The sequence below is a fragment of the Danio rerio genome, chromosome 10 (assembly GCF_052040795.2).
Source record: "Danio rerio strain M-AB ecotype USA chromosome 10, GRCz13ab, whole genome shotgun sequence".
Lineage (NCBI taxonomy): Eukaryota > Metazoa > Chordata > Actinopteri > Cypriniformes > Danionidae > Danio > Danio rerio.
This window is the reverse complement of record NC_141030.1, coordinates 38,400,001-38,422,474: the sequence shown is the minus strand read 5'-3', so window position 1 is coordinate 38,422,474 and position 22,474 is coordinate 38,400,001. Positions and strand designations below refer to the sequence as shown.

Sequence of the window (22,474 nt, the reverse complement as noted above, 5' to 3'; positions counted from 1 at the left end):
TTGGGGAGGGAGAGCTGGATAGGTCTTTTCAAAGATTGCTTTAATTCCAAATAAACATCTAATATATGGCAATATATGCAAATTATTATTATTAATATATGCAAATCATATATTTCCCAGAGATGGGTTGCGGCTGGAAGGGCATCCGCTGCGTAAAAATTTGCTGGATTAGTTGGCGGTTCATTCTGCTGTGGCGACCCCGGATTAATAAAGGGACTAAGCCGACAAGAAAATGAATTGGAAATGTATATAAAATGGGGCGGCACGGTGGCTTAGTGGTTAGCACTGTCGCCTCACAGCAAGAAGGTTCAATTCAATTTAATTTTATTTATAAAGCACTTTAAAACAACACAGTTGACCAAAGCCGTGACAATAGAGAGTGAAACAAAGTGTAGAACATACTTTAAAAGAGAAACAAATGAACATAATGTCAACACCTCACGCTGTGCTAAAAATCAAATTAAACAAGTAGGTTTTAAGAAGAGATTGTTTAATATACAACGGCAGCTCATTTCACAATTTTGGTGCAGCCACAGCAAAAACCTGATCTCTTCTGAGCTTTAGACTTGTTCTGGGCACACCCAGGAGGAGCTGGTCGGCTGATCTGAGTGAATGATGTGTAGGGACAAAGAAGCTCAGAGAGGTGAAGGGGTGCAGCACTATTCAGACACTTGAAAACAAATAAAAGTAACTTAAAAATGGATCCTGAAATGCACAAAGAGCTAGTGAAGAGAAGATAAAACCAGGGTGATGTGCTCAAATTTGCATGTGCCAGTTAAAAGACACGCAGCTGCATTTTGAACAAGTTGAAGTCGAGAAATAGAAGACTGATTTACCCCAGAATAAAGGACATTACAGTAGTCCAAGCGGGAGGTTATAAAGGCATGGATTACGGTTTCAAAGTGTCATTTTGGCCAGTTGCCTTTAGTGAAAGAAGCTATAGAGGGAACAACAGACCGAATCTGGCTTTCAAGTTTTAGTTCAGGATCCATTTTAAAAGGTTCACAATCTCTGGCTTACAGAAAGATTCCAGATTATTCAGGCGTACAGAATGAACAACGTTGGAACTAAGGCCAAACACCATCACTTTGGTCTTAGGATCATTAAAATGGAGAAAATTCAGTGCCATCCAAGATTTATTGTTGCTGGTAATTCATTCCAAAGGTTGCTGGTTCAAGTCAAGTTGGCATGTTCTGCCTGTGCTCACGTGGGTTTCCTCCGGGTGCTTCGGTTTCCCCCACAGTCCAAAGACAAGCGGTATACTGTAGGTGAATTGGATAAACTAAAATTGTCCGTAGTGTGTAAGTGTGTATGTGAAAGCAGGGTATATGGATGTTTCCTAGTACTGGGTTGTGGCTTGAAGGACATCCACTGCGTAAAACATATGCTGGAATAGTTGGTGGTTCATTCCGTTGGTGCGACCCCTGATAAATAAGGGACTAAGCCGAAGGAAAAAGAATTAATAAATATATAAAATGTCACATATGTCAAAATATTGCAAAAGTGCCTATTTACATATTACACTATTGGAACTAGAGGAATTAACTATATACATACATGTATATATTCAAATATATTAGCTATAATATTATATTTGTTTATATATGGCTTTTGTATTTAATATATTTATTCATTCCAATGGTTGAAAATATATGTAAATGGACATTTTTTACAATATTTTGACATATGTTGCACGTAAAGCATATATTTTAAAGGTGAAATCCAAATAAGTCATGTAATTTGCATATATTTCCATCTACAATATTTCATTTCTATATGGGAAGGATAACATTCTCTGAATTTTCTCTTTGATTCACAGGTTTACGAACATCAAGACGGGAGCAAATCTCTGAAACTAGGAGACTTCGGCTTGGCCACAGTGGTAGACGGACCCCTGTACACCGTCTGCGGGACACCCACATATGTAGCACCAGAGATTATCGCAGAGACCGGGTGAATATTTTTAACACCTTTGAACAGATCTGGGTCACTCGATGTGGGATATTTTCTTGATGCTTTTAGGTATATACTTAAAGGCATAGTTTACCTAAAAATGAAAATCACCTCATTGTTTCCTCTCCCTCATGCGGTTTAAAATTAGTTTCTGTTGAACACAAAAGTAGATATTTTGAAGAATGTTGGTGGTTGGCACTAATTGACTTCCTTAGTAGGAATAAAAGTACTATGGATGGGTCCCAGCAACTAGCATTTTTCAAAATATCTACTTTTGTGTTCAACAGATGAACATATTTGAAACGTATTCACATATTTGAAGTGGAGGATGAGTAAATGAGGACAGAGTTTTCATTTTTTGGGGGGTGGGGGGTAAACTGTCCCATTAAGTATGTTATGATCATATTGTGTAGAGTTATACAACTAAAACATTTGTTTGCTGAACTGTAGGTATGGCCTTAAGGTAGATATCTGGGCCGCTGGAGTCATCACATATATTCTCCTTTGTGGCTTTCCTCCATTTCGTGGGTAAGTCAAGTCTGCTTTTTCTGTTTTATGCGTATATATCGCTTTTAAAGTCTTGTACTTCTCATTGAAATTAATTTATCCATGTTGATGGTTCATACTTAAAGTGATAGTTCACCCAAAACTACAATTTAATCACTAAATTGGTTCTAAACCTTCAGTTCTTCAGTTGAACACAAAATCAGATAGTTTGTAGAATGTTAGAAACTGATAGTCAATGACCTTCAGAGCAGGAAAAAAATACTATGAAAGTCAATAGCTACTGATTTTGGAACGGTAAAAAATGGTAAAGGAAATTAAATAATGACAGAATAATCATTTCATGGGTGAACTGTCTCTTTAAATACATTGTAGCCGGTATCTAGTTCAGACTTTGAGTAATGTGATCACAGCTGTAAGGTTATGTAAGAACACATTTCGCCGCCCTGTGGTTGCTTATGGTATTACACGCAGTGGATATTGTTAAGCAGCTTCCCCTGCTGGTGTTTATATGAAGTTATGCTCTGTGTTTCAGGAGTACTGAAGATCAGGAGGCTCTGTTTGACCAGATACTACTGGGACAGTTAGAATTCCCTCTCCCATACTGGGACAACGTGTCAGACTCAGCCAAAGTAAGTGTATTGAGCGTGGAATAGTAATTATTAAAGGGATAGTTTACTCAAAAACAAGGTTCTGCTAATATTTACTCACCCTTGCCTTGACTTGTTCCAAACCAGTTTTTTTTAACACAAAGAAAGATAGTTTTAAGAATGTTGGAAATTGACTTCCATAGTATTAGTTTTTCCTATTATGGTTACCGGTTTTCTTCAAATTATCTACCTTTTTGTTCAACAAGGGAAAAATAGGTGAGTAAACATGGCAAAATATTCATGTTCTGTTGATCACAAAAAAGATATTTTGAAGAATGTTGGATATTGACTTCCACAATATTGGTTTTCCTAATATGGAGGTGAATAGTTACCAGTTTTCAATATTCTTCAAAATGTCTTCCTTTTTTGTTCAGCAAGGGAAAAAAAATCCTCAAACTCCTGAGTAAATGATGGCAGAAGTTTCATTTTGGGTGAATGATAATTGATAATATGTGAGATCTAAAAAGTTAAGATTTTTTCTTAGCAAAATAGTACAATGATAAATATGAGTTTAAACACAACACAAAATCTGTGGCATTTCTGAAAGCCAAGAATGATATTAATAATGAATTGGTTTAAACATTATAAGAGTAGAGTTTTTATTTTGGCCAAACTGTCCCTTTAATAAAATGTATTTTTAAAAATAGAATAATAAATGATAATATGTAGGATTTTTTATCAAAATAAATACAATGACAATTTTTAGAGTTTAATAAAATAAAATATAATAAATAAAATATGTGGAATTTCTGAAAGCCAAGTATGATGATGATGATGATAATAATAAAAACTAAATATTGATATAATTAAATCAATATTTTTAATATGTAAACATGGCAGAATATTTATCTTGGGTGAACTATCTCTTTAAAAAAATGCATTTTCATAAATTTAATAACAAGTGATCATTAATAATAGGATTAAAAGAAAAAGAATTTTACTAGCAAAATAATATGGTGAAAAATAGTATAATTAAAAAACAAAACAAAATATGTTGTAGTTCTGAAAGCCAATGATAAAAAAAAAAAAAAAAAAATATATATATATATATATATATATATATCCAATTTTGCAAATGCAATGTAACTTAAAAATAATAATTATTATGATTATAATTTTTAATCTAATGTGGTCAGTGTGTTCACTAAATCCAAACCTGTACATGACGCTGACTCTGTGTCTGCTTGTCTCCTGTTTTCTCCAGGAGCTGATCGTGTCCATGCTGCAGGTGGAAGTGGACCAGAGATACACAGCGTTACAAGTGCTCGAACATCCCTGGGTCACAGTGAGTATTCGGCCGCTCAACTCAATCTCTCAATCCAGCAAAACAGACATGACTATTGCCAAATAACAAACCAGCATCCAGAAGTGGCTGTAGTAGTAATTGATGGGCTTGGTTTTGAATGTTTATTTCAGAACGACGGTCTGTCAGAAAACGAGCACCAGCTGTCAGTGGCAGGAAAGATCAAGAAGCACTTTAACACTGGACCCAAACCCAACACTCCTGGAGTCACCGTCATGACGGTAAGACACTCGAATTTACATTTACACTCTAAAAATAACTTTAAAGCTGACTCACACTTTACATGAAGACATAGTACAGTAATTTATAGTAAATATGATAGTGTTTTTCAAGTTTACTACAGTAAAGTAATTTAATTAATCTGTTGTGGTACTTGCTATGGTAACTATATAAAGTGCTTTAATATTGTTACTATAGTAATATAAACAAATATTGTACAAAGAGTAAATATACTACAATACATTGAAGTTTACCGTAGTAAAACCCACTAGTGTTTGAATAAGGTTATATGAGCGTTGTGCATTGAGCTGCACTGATTTGTCTTCGCTCAGCTCGACCACGACTTCTCCATGCAGAGATCAGGGTCGCTGGATTTCTATCAGAACCCGGGAATGTTCTGGATCAGGTAACGGCATGTGTCCGTCTGTCATCCAGCACCGAGTCCTGCTCATGTCGTGATCACGCACCATCATTCAGCCCGTGTGTGTGTGTGTGTTCAGGCGTTCATAAGCAGAAAGTGTGCATGATTTGCTTCAGTGTATTTCCATGTGCTGTTCACCTGCGTGTGCTGCTTGTGTCCCGTTTCTAACATGCTTTTCCCTGTGCTTAGAAAGGAAAAAAAAAGCCCACTGTTGTTCCTAATTTAATACAATTAATAGATGTATTTATTAGTGTTGAATGTATGCTACCATTCACAAATTTGATGTCATATAACTTATCATTTTAAATTTATTTAGCAAAGTTTTTTTTATATATATAAAAGCAAATCGCTGATAACTGCAGACATTATGTTCCAACATTATATTTGAATGTTAAAACACTAAAGGTACAAACGTTGAAATAAAAAGGTTGTAAACTTTACACCATAGTTCTCAAACTGGATTCCTGGAGGGCCGCAGCTCTGCACAGTTTTGCTCCAACCCTAATCAAACACAGCCGATCCAACTAATCAAGATGTTCAAGACTACTAGAGACTATTAAGCAGGTGTGAGTTGGAGGTGGTTGGAGCTAAACTATGCAGAGCTGCGGCCCTCCAGGGGTGAGTTTAAGACCATTGCTTTATCTATTACAGAAAGACCATTTAGTAACTTATATAGTATGTTAAGTCAATCAATATTAGTATTTCAAGATTTTATACATATTTTTAGGTGTAATATTAATAAACTGAGTATTATTTTTTATTTGTATTGCAACTGTGCTGTTATATACAGTGGTACTGTATTTAGTTTGCTAATAAAAATGTTGTAGTGCTCTAATAAAAGCACACGTTAATGTGGTCTATCAAAATAGTTTACTGATATTGCTGATGTGAAACCAGACCTTTCAGTGGTAATGCATTTGCATAGACTATATGAGTATTGAAACTTCCATATTACAATAATCGGTCATACTTTACAATAAGGTTCATTAGTTAATGTTAATTAATGCATTTACTAAGATGAACAAACAATAAACAATACATTTACTACTGTATTTGTTCATGCTAGTTAACGTTAGTTAATGAAAATACAGTAGTTCATTGTTAGTTCATATTAACTCACGGTGCATTAACTAATGTTAACAAGCATGGACTTGGATGTTAATAGTGCATTAGTAAATGTTCAATTATAATTGATTAATGCTGTACATGTGTTGTTCATGTTAGTAAATGCATTAACTAATGAACCTTATTGTAAAGTGTTACCCATTAATCTATTTACTTTCCTTCGGCTTAGTCCCTAATTTATTAGGGGTTGCCACAGCAGATCGAACCACCCAACAACATATTACATTTTAGATTTACTTTAACTTCTTTATTACATAAAACATATTTTTACATTTAATTGTTAAAAAAGGTGTGTTTTTTTTTTAATAAAGCGATAGTAAGTAGATATAGTGCATATTTTGTACATGGAAGTGTACATTCTGTACTTACTATGTAATGTATTTAAGTTAAAGAAAATAAACTAACAAAAATTTAAAATAAAAGATTTCTCAAATTAAAGAGACAGTATCCAACTTTTTAAAGCATATTATTTTGTAAATAAAAGTGTACATTCAAAATAAATAGAATCTTTTTAAAACATACCTTTAAGACAATAAACAAATCATTTTAATTAAAAGAAAAATATACTCCATTTTTTAATTAAAGGGACGATATTAAATGTCCATATTTTGTACTTGGAAATGTGCTTTCCATATTTATAGAATTATTTTTTATTATTATTTACTTAAATTGTAAGACTTTAGAATAATGGTCCATTAGCTTATGTACTGTATTTACAAACATTTAGTGATGTATGAATACTCTTGCAAAACATTTATTAATTATAGTTCAGCATTTACTATTTTAATTTACATTATTAAAAATTGTGATCTATGTAACTTAAATTACGCAGCTAGCTCCCTGCAAGGTCAGTACCTGGATGGGAGACCACATTGAAAAGCTAGGGTGCTGCTGGAAGTGGTTAGTGAGGCCAACAGGTGGCACTCAACCTGCAGTCTGTGTGGGTCCTAATGCCCCAGTATAGTGAAGGGGACTCTATACTGCTTAGTGACCGCTGTCTTTCAGATGAGACGTTAAAGCGAGGTCCTGACTCTCTGTGGTTGTTAAAAACCCAAGGATGTCCTTTAAAAAAAAAAGAGTAGGGGTTTAAACCTGGCATCCTGGACAAATTTCCCCAGTGGCCTCTGTGCATCATGGCCTCCTAACCATCCCCATGCCATAATTGGCTTCATCGTTTCCTCTCCACCAATCAGCTGCTGTGTGGTCTGGTGCAATATGGTTGCCGTAGTGTCATCCAGGTGGATGCTGCACTCTGGTGGTAGATGAGGAGATTCCCCCAATGTGTAAAGCGATTTGAGTGTCCAGAAAATCTCTATATAGATCTAAGGAATTATTATTAAATTACATTAACAAAGACGATAAAATACCACTTTGGTATGTATTACAAATTGTGTATGTTAGTAAATACATGAAAAAAGGAGCATTATTTATAGTGTCCCCACTGAAATGAATACAAATAAATCATTTTAATCTAAAGGAAAGCTTATTTTGTCCTCTGTCATATCATCGTTGTCAGAATAATAATAGTCATCATGTGCAAAATCTTTAATGATGCGAATATAAATGATAAGAAAGTGTCCCTGCATTCATTTATTTTGCTCTCAATGACATGCACCAATGATCACACGATCTAACAGTAAATCTGCTCTGTTCCCCCTCAGACCACCGCTCTTGATAAGGAGAGGCAGATTCTCAGACGAGGACGCCACCAGAATGTGAGCGCAGCTCTCTGGATCACCCAGCCGACCTGTAGCCTCCACATCCCAGCCTTTACACCCCATCTGTGCCCCAGTCTACACCTCCAGCCCTCGTTCCCTATGGGACCCCCTGCTCCAGCCCTGGTCCCGAGCCTGTGTCCCGCCACCGCCACCTCCACGCCCGAGTCTGAAGACTTTTCGGCCTGCTCCACGGAGACTGTCCGCTCCCTCTTCTCCCCCTTCTGAAGAGGAACGGAGCGAGGGCACTAATAGAGAAGAAGGGTTTATGAGGATTCGGAACGCGGCCGAGTGGACCAAACCATTTTGTAATCCGATCACAGGGGGAAAAATGACCATCGACGAGGGAGTTTCTAGTTTATTTGTGGTCATTCTTTTTTATTTCTTTATACATGATACGTTTTTTTATTCAACTTTTCTGTTGAAGCACCTTAGAGATTTAATGTTTTTATGGGTCCGGTGGTGTTTATATATTCCAGATGGAAACTGTAAGGATGATATGTTTAGTTAGGAATAACCCGTGTTCCCCCTCCCCTCCAAAAAAATGGGTAGAAATGATTTTCTTTGCTTTTTGTGGCACTGGACGCACAGCACTTGTTCATACAGTATGTGAGATGGGGACCTTTTTTTGTAATTCAGTGTAAATAATATAATTTCAATTATTTTGATATCGACAATATATTTCTTTAACTAGACGATGTAAGTCACATTTAAACCATTTTTGCAGTTTTTAGGTATATGGAACATAAGCACAAATGCGTCGTGGGGAAGACATAAAGCAACATTCCGTAACACAGGGTCAGTTCTTGGGAATAGCGTGTGTTGGGATTCATTTGGTGTCATGGGTGCAGGACATTCTGCTGCGCAATGTGGTCAGATTTTGGGGGGTGGAGTGTTCCTGAAGCGCAGTAAGAGGTTTTCTAGTAACTCATAGCCCTGCTTACTGTCTCATTGTATTCTCTCGTTAGTGCATGGAATACAGAGTGGCTCCTACATTATAATTTGAGACAATATCTTATTAAAAAACATATTACAACCTGATTTTGTTTGTGGTTTATTGATGCTGACTGAGCCTGGCGGTGTGTATACAGTTAAAGTCAGAATTAATTGCACACACACACACACATCACAAAATGCGGGAGGTTTTGTTTTCTTTCCATTGGGTGTGCTTTATTAAATTCCATACCACTCTCACCAGTTCTAAAGGCTGATTTATACTTCTGCGTCAAACGCCGGCGTATGCTACGGCGCTGACGCATAGCCCTTCGCCGTGGCCGTCGGCGTCACTGACTTGCACCTCTCAAAAAATTTAACTACACGTCGCAACGAAACGTAGCGTAAGCTCTGTGATTGGTCGGCTTGGTAGCGCTGACGAGTCTGGGCGGGACCGAGAGCCGCGCGAATGGCGCGAGCGATTGTTTACAAGTGTGGAGTACCGTGAAGGAGCTCCGGATGGAAAGTTTTGTTTTGTGTTTACCTCATAGTTAAAGTTGTTGCACGTCCGCCGGTTCCTGCTTTAAAATGAGCGAGTTTGAGCCACTTGTACATCCCGGAAGTGTTCAGGAAAAGCAAAAAAACACCAAAGAAACTCGACACAGGAACATTTACACCTCACTGCCAACTAGCGTTTCGGAAGTGTTAATGCAGACCGACAGAGACAGCGCGCAGAAGTATAAATGCACAGCCACGCGCGTTGCATGCGCCTGACTCCTTATTTGCGTCTAAAGGCTGATTTATACTTCTGCGTCAAACACCGGCGTATGCTACGGCGCTGATGCATAGCCCTTCGCCGTGGCCGTCGGCGTCACTGACGTGCACCTCTCAAAAATTGTAACTACACGTCGCAACAACGCGTAGCGCAAGCTCTGTAATCTGTAATTGGCGCTGACGAGTTGGGGCGGGACCGAGAGCTGCGCGAATGGCGCGAGCCCGATGTAGCGATTGTTTACAAGTGCGGAGTCCCGTGAAGGAGCTCCAGATGGAAAGTTTTGTTTTGTGTTTACCTCATAGTTAAAGTTGCTGCACGTCCGCCGGTTTCTGCCTCAAAATGAGTGAGTTTGAGTCACTTGTCCAATCAGGAAGTTTTCAGGAAACGCAAAACAGAAGCGAAGAAACTTGACACAGAGGAACATTTACACCTCACTGCCAACCAGCGTTTCGGAAGTGTTAATGCAGACAAACAGAGACAGCGCGCAGAAGTATAAATGCACAGCTGCGCCGTGAGTTACGCCGGTCACTTGACGCAGAAGTATAAACCAGGCTTAAAGGCCCGTGCACACCGGGATGATTTTTGCTAACTTTTTTCGTCGACGTTTAATGGCTCGTGAATAAATAAAGGGTGCCAATGTGATCGTGCACACCAACGAGCAAAACGGCAGGCGTAAAACCGTCATTTTTAAAGAAATGCCTAATGCTTGTTATTTTTTTTTTTGTTTTTTTCGCCACGTCAAAACCTTCTCCACCAATCAGGTTGGCACTTTGGTTCACCTGCACGGAGCTGCTGTAGTTACAGTAAACAGCACTTGGAGGCGCTCAAGTGCAAAACAGTCAATGCAAGCGCTCATTGAAGAAGATGACCAGAGGCGATATCAACGTGGACAATAATCAATTCTTCATCGCGAGAGCCGGAGCTGCTAATTGAACCATCCAATACAAGTGAGTGAACTTTCTGTCTTCCTCTGTTACAAGCGGGTGTTAAAAGCTTAAATTTGTGTAGTGCCATCTAACGTCAAAGAGTGATTTTGCATACTCTTCTGCTCGACGCCAGTAAAAATTGCTCGTTTAAATCCAGAAAAAAACGTCTTGGAAAAACGCTGACGATAAACTCAAACGAAAAGCGTCCCAGTGTGTCCGAGCCTTTATACCCCATTTTGTCACAAGGGCATGACTGAAATGTTCATAAGTGAAGGTGAAACTGCCAAACTGCAGTTAAAGTCACCCAAAATTACAGGAAACTCTTACATGAAAGCACGTAAACACCTTAAGTATATTATTGTCTATTAAGGCAAATAACTAGATTACAGATGTCCATGTAACCGTAGTGTCTTCGAAGTGATTGAAAGATCCACAAGGGCAACCTGCTGATTTGATTCAGAAGAGCACGTTTTTATCAGACAGCTCACTGGTCAGGTATACATCCGCGCTGAAATATCAAGGTGAAAGTCACCATGGCTTGTGTAGAATAGACCCAGCTCCCACACCAACTTTGAGAATAGATTAACGGCGATGTTTGTTTTTATCGCCTGATAAGAGTCTCGCATTAACGCCAATAACGGCCCACCACAATTAAATATGCATAAAGTTTTCAATAAAAACAGAACATTAGAAGGGGGAAAAAAACACACGAACACATAAAAACATGTTTTGGTTTGTTTTATTGTAAATACGACAAAAAGGAAACAATTTTATTTTACAGTTATTGATCTATATATTGGCATGAATTAATATTTCAACATTTTTAAGAGACACCTGTGAGATTCTGGCTTATTCAAGTTGCAGCAAATGCATGAGACAGCAGGTGGGGACTGAATAATAAAAAAAAAAGACATCTGAATCTAAATAAATCATCCGTTGTTTACTTCCGGCCAATAAACTACGCCTCTCCTCGCCACAAATCAATGCGGACAAACTAAATAAATTAAATAGAAAATTATATGCAGTCATGATCAGATACATCTGGCAAAAAAAAGAAACCAAATGATATTTAGCAAATGTACAAATCAAATATACAGTACTGACCACTCGCCTAAACCGAGACAGAGCTGCATGTTATGTATGCGCCGCCGTCTCATGAATATTCACATCCCATGGCCAATGACAAGGCAGATCAGCAAACTCTTTGCATAATTTATTCATATTTTTATTTCCGTACCCGCTAATAGTTACACCTCAGTAGTAAAATGACTATATGTCAGTATCATATCGTCGCTGATTGAAAAATATCCTTTTCTAAGAGGGGACGTGAACCAAAATATGTGTACAGATTTGAATAAATGGGTCTTTTTTTCAGTCGCTCTTGGCTACGAGGATATTGCTTGCTGTGGTTGTACAACGTAATAGTCACATATGATTATAATATTTAAATACAACAAACATCAATGCACAAATTATACAATGAAGAATGGGCCTAAAAAACCAAACAAAACCAATAAAGTATGGGTGCAAAGTGTCCGATACAAAAACGTCAACATTAATATTTTTTTGTTCCTCATAAATAATGAAACGTGTGAGTGAGGGAGGGTTTCTTTTTCTCTTCTTTTTATTCTTCTTCTTCTTTTTTTCTCCTCTTATTCGTTTTTTTATGGCCCGCGTACATGCCCGGCTTTCCTAACCATCACAATATTTACATATATGACAAAAAAACGATTACCAAATATACAAAGAGGAAATAGAAGCTTGTCTGATCTGGTCGCCACTTCCTCCCTGTGCGAATCCGCAGCCTATAATCAATCATGTCCTGATTTCGTCTGACCTACACAATATCTTACAGCAAGTCATTAATAAATTAAAGGTGACAGGATCATCGGAGGTTTTAAATCCCCTTGTAGTGAACCGCGCAGTTGCGGTTTCTATTTACAAAGATTAAAGTTCAGCGTCTAAAACCTCAAACCTGTTTAATCTCCAAGCCTCTTCCGGGATCTGCAGTTCAGTCCGGGGTTTATTTATTTATTTATTTTTGGTGCAGACAGAAGGACTTGAGTATGTGGGGAGTGAAGGAAAAAAAAAAAACCTAACGGTCTAACTAAGGTTGGATTTGTCTGCCGTTTTCACCGCGGTTTTACCTCACCCTGAACTGAGAGGAAACGCTATCCACCGTCTAGCAGGAAATGAAGCTCATCTTTCTGCTGTTTTGTTCGGTCTCAGTATCTGTTCTGGTGCTCGTAGTGCCATCGGTTGAAGTCGATGTTGAACGCCACAATGCTGCCCGACGCCATCCCAGTGATTAAAGTCCTACAGATATACACACAACAGCATTATTAAGGAGTATAGTATATAGTATAGTATGGTATAATGCTATTAGTGTGGTAGTGTATATATATATATATTGTGTACATGCGCACACATAACACAAATGTAATGAGTTTGCAATAGAAATAATTATTGTCAGTGTTATTATTAATATTATTATTACAGTGTTAATTTAATATAAATATTACACCCATACACACATTCATTTTTAAATACTGTCATTGAATTAAGCTCTGATTATTGATATAATGTCCAAGATACATCATCTAGATGCACTGGGACGCATCGTCAGTGATGTATTCTGGGATCATTGGGTGTTTCAAGTCTTTCAACATCAGACATCCTCACCCAGGTGACCCAGCTTTCTCTGCAGCTGCTAGTGTTCGCGTTGTGATATTCTTTAAAATGACAGGGGCCGGTCAAAAGAAACTGACCGTAAAGTCAGACGGATATACAGAGAAGTAGGAAGTTTCCGGAACTACACCATATCATTAATATCATTCAAGATTTGTAAACTAATTATTTGTATTATTTAAAAAAATTATTTTAATGACCATTCAAGATTTTTCAAATCAAACTTTGATGCATCACTTGCTTTTGTTCATATCTCGGACAGTTCTACCTATTATATTTTATTAAAGTATTAATGTCAAGAGAACATGGGTTGCTATACAAATATATTTTTTATTATGGCAAGAATAAAAGCAAAAAAAAAAGTACACTTAATTAAAAAATACTTGTGTTATTTTTAGATTTAGTCCACTCCACAATTGCTACAATCCTGTTAGGCTAGTTTCTGTCCTATACTCTTGCTAAAAATGCAATAATGGTTTAACGTTCCTGACCATTATCACCAATAAAGCCTGAAAAAACAGGGCATTAGTGTATTGTAAACCGACAGGTTCAAATATACTTTTCCAGTTATCAAGGAAATAATTTGTTCCTTAATTATTATAGTTTTGTAACTGACTGGTGGAAAAACATATTCTGTAATTGTGTGCCTGGGTCTCCACATTTGGCTCTTAACTCTCCTCTTTTGGCTTTAACAAACTTATCCCTCAAGTTTTTGCAAACCTTCAAAACAAAAACTTTCCTCCTTTGCCACTACTTTTGCAATTTCTAGCCAAGAATTATTGGTCATCTGGTTATCTCTATGATCACGAATCATAAAGATGTGTGTACAGTCGTCCTGTTTCAGACAAAATCTCTGCAAAGTGTTTAATTCAACTCAAATCAAACACGGTGCCACGTGAACTGTTCACTCGAGTATCAAAAAAAAAAACATGTGATCCACCAGCCGAAGTCATGTCGCACGCACCCAAATCGAACCTACGCAAATTTCCAGATGACGTGACATTCGCTGCGCACACTCAAGCAAACTAGCGAGCCTCAAGTATAAACCAGGCTTTACAGTATATTACCAATGTTATTTTACTGTATATTAATACAATATTATTATGACAGATTACCAATGTTATTCAGAACAACATTAACAACATCATAAATGCATTAACAAAATTAATGTCAAATTTGTGTTAATAAATGTATAAATAATATCAGTTATATAGTTAAATGTATGTGTATCCTCACCTCTGGTCATGTGACAGGTCCATTGCCCTGATGCCTGCATCACAGCCGGGGTAAATATAGAGCTGCTTAAAGTCACAAGCCTGCCAGACCTCCACAACACCGTTATCACCTCCAGTCACCAGATTCTGACCGTCACTGCTCAGCAGAATTGCCTGAAGGGAATAAATGCATCCACATAAACAAACATCTGATTCATCTGGGTGTGTATGCATGTGTGTTCTCAGAGTCTTTTTTTGACAAGTTTCTAAAATTTATTAAATCAAGAAAAAAACGTTTGTACATGTGACAAAATATTAAAATTGCATTGTTTTGTTTACAAAAACGATAAGTCAAAATTATTAAAAATATTTTTCTTAAAACAAATAAAACCTGCCAGTCTGCAAAATTAAGTTTCTTTTTTTTAAAATAAGTAAAAAAAAAAAAAAAAAAAAAAAAAAAATATATATATATATATATATATATATATATATATATATATATATATATATATATATATATATATATATATATATATATATATATATATATATTAACAAGATAAAACAATCTGCAAAATAAAGTGAGCTAAAATTAAGCTAAAATGTGCCAGTTGGTAAAATTACATGACTTTTTTCTTAAAACAAGCTAAACAAAATCTGCCAATCTGCAAAATTAAGTGGCTTTTTATTTTGAAACAAGCTTAACATTGGTAAAATCTGTTGATCTTTTTCTTAAAACAAGCAAAAAAAATCCAATCTGCAAACTTTTTTTTTTTTTTTTTTTAAAGAAAACAAGATTAAAAAAATCTGCCAATCTGTAAAAATAATTACATTTGTTGTTAAAACAAGCAAAACTATTTCCAATCAGCAAACCTCAGTGACTTTTTTTTCTTAAAAGAAGAAAACAGGATTAAAAAAATCTGCCAATCTGTAAAAATAATAGAATTTTTTCTAAAAACAACCTAAAAATTTGACAATGTGTAAAATGAATCTTTTTAGTTTTTCTCAGTCGCTTTGGTCCATTGTTCAGATCAGAATTGAAATTCTCAAAACTCCCTGTTCAATCTTCAGATCAACGTGTCACTTGTGCACATCAGAAAAGCAGTTTCTCAAGTCGCAAATGCTTTTGTACATTCATGCAAATGATTATGTGCTATTCTCTGACATTCCTACATTATCTGTTTCTTATGCCATGTTAATCAAAATGTAAATGGTTGTTTTCTGTCTGAATAGTCTCACCCTCCACAACATTTAAGCATAAATTTGCATGCAAAATGGCTGAACAAGAAGTCATACAGTAATGCATTTTCCTAAACATTTCCAGTAGACTTATTTTTCTAAATCTGTCTAAAATTGGTACATTTCTCCCAGGTGAATCTTGACTTTTTCTGATACAGGTGCATCTCAAAGGAGCTTGTCCCATGTTCACGTTTCTACTTTTGTTTGTTCTTTTGCTATGCGGGTGCTGTCTTTTCTTTTCTGTATCACAATAACATGATCTTTCAAAAAACTACAGTACAAACAGCTAAAACTATTTGCCATAGTCATACTGTCAATATAACTGTGTACTCTGGAGGGCTGTTGTGGTGTAAACCAAGTCATTTGACTGTTTTATCTTTACACAATGACATAAGGACTTGTCATTCTGACGGCACTGACATGTTCATTGGCACAGAGACTTAGTTTTGAGAGATGAACTAAGGATTTTGAGCAGGAGACTGCAGGTAATCCATGTTGTTTTGAGAAATGCCCTTACTGTTCAGCAAATTTCAATTCTGATCTGAGGAATGTACAAGGAAATGCAAGGATTAATGGAGTATATAATGTGTTTGTGCGTGTATGTGTTTTTATTACAGCGCAATCTCCCGTGTGCACCCGGTAGATCGGCTGGTGGAGTGAAGGTAAGTTATGTGTGTGTGCGTGAATATGTGGGTGTACAGCTCTGCCGCAGGCCAGTGACAAACTCCTTTGTCACACAAAGCATCATTTCCCCCCTTAAAAAGCAGCTACAAAATTAAGTCACTTTGTTTATTAAAACAAGCCAAGGAAAAATCTGCCATTGGGTTAAGGAAGTAATCTTATTTCAAACTGAAAACCTCATTACTTTGCTTACATTACTGGCAGATTATTTTGCTTGTTTTGAGAAAAAAAAACACTTAATTCTGGCATATAATAATTAAATAATAATGCTTCTTGATTGAATAATTTGTAGATATTTGGACTAGAAACAAGACAAAAACTCAAAGTAAAAAAAGCATGTTTTTTTGCAGTGTGTGTGTGTGTGTGTGTGTCTGGTCTTACACGTGTGGAGTCGTTGATCTCCATCTGAGCCAGCAGTTTTCCATTAATGCTGAAGTTGCAGAATTGTCCTCTCTCATAGTAGATGATACAGTGGCCCTCGCTGGACACTGAGATCAGACGGGGTCGCAGGCAGTTCTCGGGACCCTCCAGAGCCCGCAGTAAATCCCCTGTGATGGTGTGCACCAAACACGGGCCCTCTGAAAACAACATCACAGCAACAACTGCTCAATACACAAAAACAGCAGCACTTTAAAAGACTTCAATCTTCTGTGTCAGTATTAAATCATCAAAGTCAAGTGATGTTAGACTTTACGTAATGTTACAGCTTTCAAAACGTAAATTCTATAAAATCTTCTCTACTTTTGCTGAATCTTTTATGAATCTAGCATAATTTGTACAACACATCATATTTAAAGCCTCATTTTCAATTAAAGATTTAATAACTCACTCATAAAAACGTTTCATTACTAGATGGATCATTGTTGAAGAATTATTCAGTGGTATATTTTTGATGGCTAGTTGTAAATAATGTAATTACTACAACTAGCATTAAGTTGAATTAAACAATGATTTTAGTCTTTGCCATAAACTTCAGTAGTTATATCTGTTATCCTAGAACTTCTGTGTTATTTGATTGTTTGTAACTTTGTAACTGAAAAGAGTACAAACTAAATCTCTTTCTTGATCAAATGCAGCATTACAGAATTAGAAAACAAGTGCAAATTGCCATCATTTATTATTCATATTGCGTCTGCGTTTAAATTGAGATCCCAATCTTTTATAGGTTATTATTCAGTAAAAGTAATTATGCAATTAAGTAAAAAAAAAAAAAAAGTTATTACTCTGCGGGTCATGTGCGTTCCGAGCCGTCATTGTTATTCGAATGGATCACAGATCAACTGTGATTTGTTACACAATACTGAATATGAGTTCAATATTATTGATTATACATACATATATATATATATATATATATATATATATATATATATATATATATATATGTATTGTGACTGACCTTTGGCTCCACTGATGACCAGGCCGAGTTCAGCACACACTGACACACACACCACCTCATGATCATGGCCTGTCAGAACCGCTCGCGGTGCCGGATAATCACCTACAACACAACAACAGCTTCACTTCTCTGATCATCGTCCATCAAGAGGCATAGAGCTGAAACAGGACTTCAGCAGGCTTTATAAAAGGTAAACAAAACTTTTATGAAAAAGAAAAGACAATTTTGTACACAACAAAATACGTCAATACAATTCACGAGTTGAATACCTCATAAAACTTCAACACTTCAAAGTTGAAAAACTCTTATCTTAACAAGTGCATTTTAATTTAATTTATTTATTATTTATTTACTTATTATTTATTTTTTTAGAAAAAATAGGTTAATAACTACTCCTGGACACTAGAAGATGGGAATAACTAAAATTTTATCTTCTGATCCCACTGCAAAAAAGAAGTGCTGTTTAAATTTAATCACACATACATATTTCTGAAAATGTTTTGTCTTCTGGAGAAAGTCTTATTTGTTTAATTTCGGCTAAATGAAAAGCAGTTTTTAATTTTTTATAAGTTATTTTTATGCCAATTACCCTAACATGCCTAGTTAACCTTGTTAACCTAATTAACCTAGCAAAGTCTTTAAATGTCTTTAAATATAAATATAAATATATATAGATGGTTCTGTCTGGTTCTCGAATCTGATTGGCTGATAGCTGTGATATATTTAAGTATATCATTCTTTTAAGAATTTTTTTTTATTTAAGTATATCATGATATATTCATTCTTTTATATCACATTTTACCTGTTTTTATGTTTTGTTTTGTTTTTACGCATTTTTATTATTTGTTTTTATTTTTATTTTACTTGTTTCTTTTATTCTTGTTTATGTAAAGCACTTTGAATTGCCATTGTGTATGAAATGTGCTATATAAATAAACTTGCCTTGCCTTGCCTTGCCTAAGATCAGCACCCGTACAGCCTTTTTACCCTTTGTGTATATATATATGTGCGTGTATATATATATATATATATATATATATATATATATATATATATATATATATATATATATATATATGTGTGTGTGTGTGTGTGTGTGTGTGTGCGCATATAATAACAAAATAAAACAAATAAGACTTTCTGCAGAAGACAAAATATTATCAGACATACAGTAAAAATGTCCTCTGCTCTGTTAAACATCATTTAGGAAATATTTAAAAAAGAGAAAAAAAATCAAAGGGGGAATAATAATTCTGACTTCAACTTTATATATATATATAGGTATTAATTCAGAATGGCAGTAATATTTCTCAGTGTTAATCAGAGCATGCAGCCTGCTTTGGTAAGAGCATTGTTCTCACTGTTGTTGGGATTGTCTCCAATGATGTGGTGCCGTCCACTCCAGTACCACAGAAGAAGAGTTGCATCTCGTGAACCGGACACGATGTAACAATCGCCACCGATGTAGGACTCTGATCTCGCAAGACACGTCACCACATCCCAGTGGCCGAACACAATCTGTGTCAGTTTCCCTGCATGAGCATTACACACAAATACAGAGACATTACTGTATGTATACGGGTAGCTTGCATTTAAGTTTACATACGCTGTTTTTTTTTTTTTGAAAAACTATTTTTGAAAAAAAGGTGATATTTCTGTAGCATTTCAGAAAATACAAGGAGTCACTACCTCGATCCATTCTCTCACAGTTTTTTAATTTTTTTACTGAACTGTACTAAAAAAAATATCCTATGGTATGACATTAATTAAATTAAGAAAAACAACTATTAATAACATACAAATAGAGTGTGACCGGTTAATCTTCATTGTTGTGCACGTATCTTCATATAATGCTATTTATTTTATATGAAATTATGAATATCTTTTTTCATGACATGACATGTTGGACATTTTCAATAAATAGGGGTATCACACCAAAGGACAACAAAAGTTAATTTTATAATAGTTTTATAAATATGTTCTGAGACAAAAACTTAACAGGCATGATCACATGATCTTGAATGGGGTCCTTCAACTAATTAAAAGTGCGTTCGACATGAACCACGGCTGCACCGGGTGATTAACGAGATTAGCCGAGCACAGGCGGGGGCAGAGTTGAAAACAGCCGTCAAGCCGAACATTTCAAAGTTGAAGCAGTCATGTTGACCAATCACATGATGTCATCATCATTTATTTTTTCATTTTCTATTTATAACAACAAAAGATTTACAGTACAAATAAAACAGAATACTGTCTCTACAAACTATAGTTCATATTTAAACAATAAGGGAATTATGAATTAAATATATAACAAACGCATGAGAGAAATAAGGGGAAACGAGAGGGTAATTTAAACATAAAAACAAATAGGTCTATTAAATACAAAGCAATAAACACAATGTTTAGGAGTTTAAACCTCCATCTAGGCTAATACTTCTTGTTATGCTAAAAAGGAGTTTACATTTATTTAAATTTGTAGATATAAAACTTTAAAATATATATATATATATATATATATATATATATATATATATATATATATATATATATATATATATCGGAAAGTTTTATATTTATAAATGTAAATAAAGTGTATAACTTAAAACAAAGTGATTCTAATATAAGTGAGCTACACTTTCAGTAGAAAGAGCAGGTACATCAACTTCTGTATAAACAGCCTGACAGGAGGATAAAAAACTATGTATATATATTTTTATATATAATCATATAAATAATTTTATAATTATTTAATGAAATAGTTCTTTTAATTTGTTAAGAAAGCTTTAGGGTGGCAGGATCAATGATGATAATTATTTTATTACCAGTCTGTAAGACTTATTTGAGTTAATATTTAGGATATTCACTAAAATATATCTTTTAAATCGTTCATGGAGCTGAAAGCAGTAAATAGTCTGTATAAACAAGGTCGAAAATAAACCTCTGTGAACAATCTAGCCTTTATAAACAAATTATTTAACACAAGATGATACTGCAGTAAAATATTTGTAGTCTTTTAATAAGCATGATATATAAATGTATAGAGATGGCATAAAAAATTAATTGATTGTTTTGAAATTTGTGAATGGAAATTTGTCTAATAATAAACCCGAAACACACGTGGTTGTTGTCATGTGGTGAACACAGGCCAATTGTGTAATATCAGTGTCGTCATTGTAGCTCCAGCAGTCGCTCTTTAGACACTGTACAGGCTGAATCAGTCGTCTGATCTCAGAGCGCTGTCACGGTACCAAATTTCTAACCAGCATGCACCACGTCTGGACAGCGCTGCATGAAGTCAAACACACCTAAAGTTTTCAGTATAATTACCTGATTTAAAATGAGTATAAAATGTCACACCAGAGGACATGGTTTTCAGTGACAAATTGTAAGTTCTTATGTTTTTGGGAATATACAGATGAAAATGATTGGCGTTTACTATAATGGGTATTTATTACTGATTTAACAATTTTCTTCTTTAACTAATAAAAGTTGTCATTTACTGATCTATGCTTGAGACAGTCAGACCACAATTGGTTCAATTTAGTTAAACAAAAATGTCATAAAACAGCAGTTTTTATGAACAGCGGTCCATGAAAGACAGAGAAATATTAAACTCTTTACTGCATTTTACAACACTAAATACATTTATTTTCGTCATGAATGACAATGAAAATGTAACGTCGCATCAACAACCCAAATACAGAAAGTCTAAAACACACACATGCATGCACGTACCTGTTTCAGTGGAGTAAACACGGAAGCTCTTGTCCCAGAAACCACAGGCCAGGATGTAGCGGTTGTCGGCTGTCACCACAAAGCAGTGTGTGTTGATCTGAATGCTCTGATCCACCAAGTCTGTGATCTGCCGTTTGCTGATGCCAGAGTTATTGGCTGGAAAAAGGAGAACATATAGACTGGATGTAAATATATCAAAAAAAGATCTGAATAGTTTGATAACTGCAGGGCGTGAAAAATAAAAACAAACATGATCACATGATCAGAGGAACTCACCAATCAGAGAGTCCATCTCAATGGGGAGGTGATGAGCCTGTTCTAGTGAATATCCCGGAGCTCCTCTGAGACCTGCACAAACACACCATTAATCTTTTCAAAACAAGTAAATAAGATATATTCAAGAGAGCACATTATGCAATTTAAAAGTCGATCATTTGGTTTTGGAGGTCTAATAAAATAGGATTACGTGGTTTAAAGAACTGTCATAATACACAGAACTTTAGCTCTTTTCTCACAGTGGCTATTTATTCTCATCTATTCTTAAGTGCAGTTTAGAAACATCACATTAAAAACGCTTGAAGGAAACACCACAAAATGTATGCCCACAACTGAGCAGGATACACTTTTTATCTGACAAGACAAAATGTGCATAAACTATGATGGAAACAAATTTTAAAAATTCCAGCATGAGCATCAAAAAATGTCATGTGAGTTTGTTTTAACAGATCATGTGATAACAAAACCAGGTGCGCTAGTTCTCCTTGACTCATCAGATGGAAACGCTGCTTTATTTGCAAATGTTTTCTGTGATATCCCAGATTTGCAGGTAAATCTAATTAGATTCTTTGGATAAAACCTAGCTAATGTTACTTTCAACATTCTTCAAAACATCATAATTTGTGGTTAACAAAAAAATCTAAACTAAAAAATTTAAATAAAATAACAAATAAAAAAACACTGGTTGTAGGGTGAACATACTGTAGGGTGATATGAT

The 22,474-nt window shown here is 35.4% G+C and overlaps 3 protein-coding genes across 62 annotated transcripts in view; 2 read left to right on the top strand and 1 right to left on the bottom strand.

Annotated features, from left to right (window-relative positions):
* The window catches only part of dclk1a (doublecortin-like kinase 1a), a 129,531-nt gene extending 120,600 nt beyond the window's left edge, over positions 1–8,931 (top strand). For 6 of the 15 annotated variants that reach the window (XM_087269551.1, XM_087269549.1, XM_087269550.1 and 3 more), the window contains 7 exons: positions 1,820–1,953; positions 2,404–2,481; positions 2,993–3,089; positions 4,312–4,392; positions 4,524–4,631; positions 4,962–5,035; positions 7,837–8,931. In XM_087269551.1, the coding sequence (XP_087125677.1) occupies positions 1,820–1,953; positions 2,404–2,481; positions 2,993–3,089; positions 4,312–4,392; positions 4,524–4,631; positions 4,962–5,035; positions 7,837–7,894 (630 nt within the window). In that variant the 3' untranslated portion in view covers positions 7,895–8,931. 15 annotated transcript variants of the gene reach the window in all.
* Positions 1–22,474, top strand: part of LOC147842141 (uncharacterized) — a 1,078,568-nt gene that overhangs the window by 98,939 nt on the left and 957,155 nt on the right. The window lies entirely within an intron of this gene.
* nbeaa (neurobeachin a) overlaps positions 11,248–22,474 on the bottom strand; it is a 320,618-nt gene continuing 309,391 nt past the window's right edge. For all 46 annotated transcript variants that reach the window (XM_087269435.1, XM_087269437.1, XM_087269446.1 and 43 more), the window contains 7 exon segments: positions 21,757–21,828; positions 21,481–21,636; positions 19,107–19,277; positions 17,746–17,847; positions 16,728–16,924; positions 14,449–14,600; positions 11,248–12,840 (listed from right to left, as the gene is read on the bottom strand). In XM_087269435.1, the coding sequence (XP_087125561.1) occupies positions 12,750–12,840; positions 14,449–14,600; positions 16,728–16,924; positions 17,746–17,847; positions 19,107–19,277; positions 21,481–21,636; positions 21,757–21,828 (941 nt within the window). In that variant the 3' untranslated portion in view covers positions 11,248–12,749.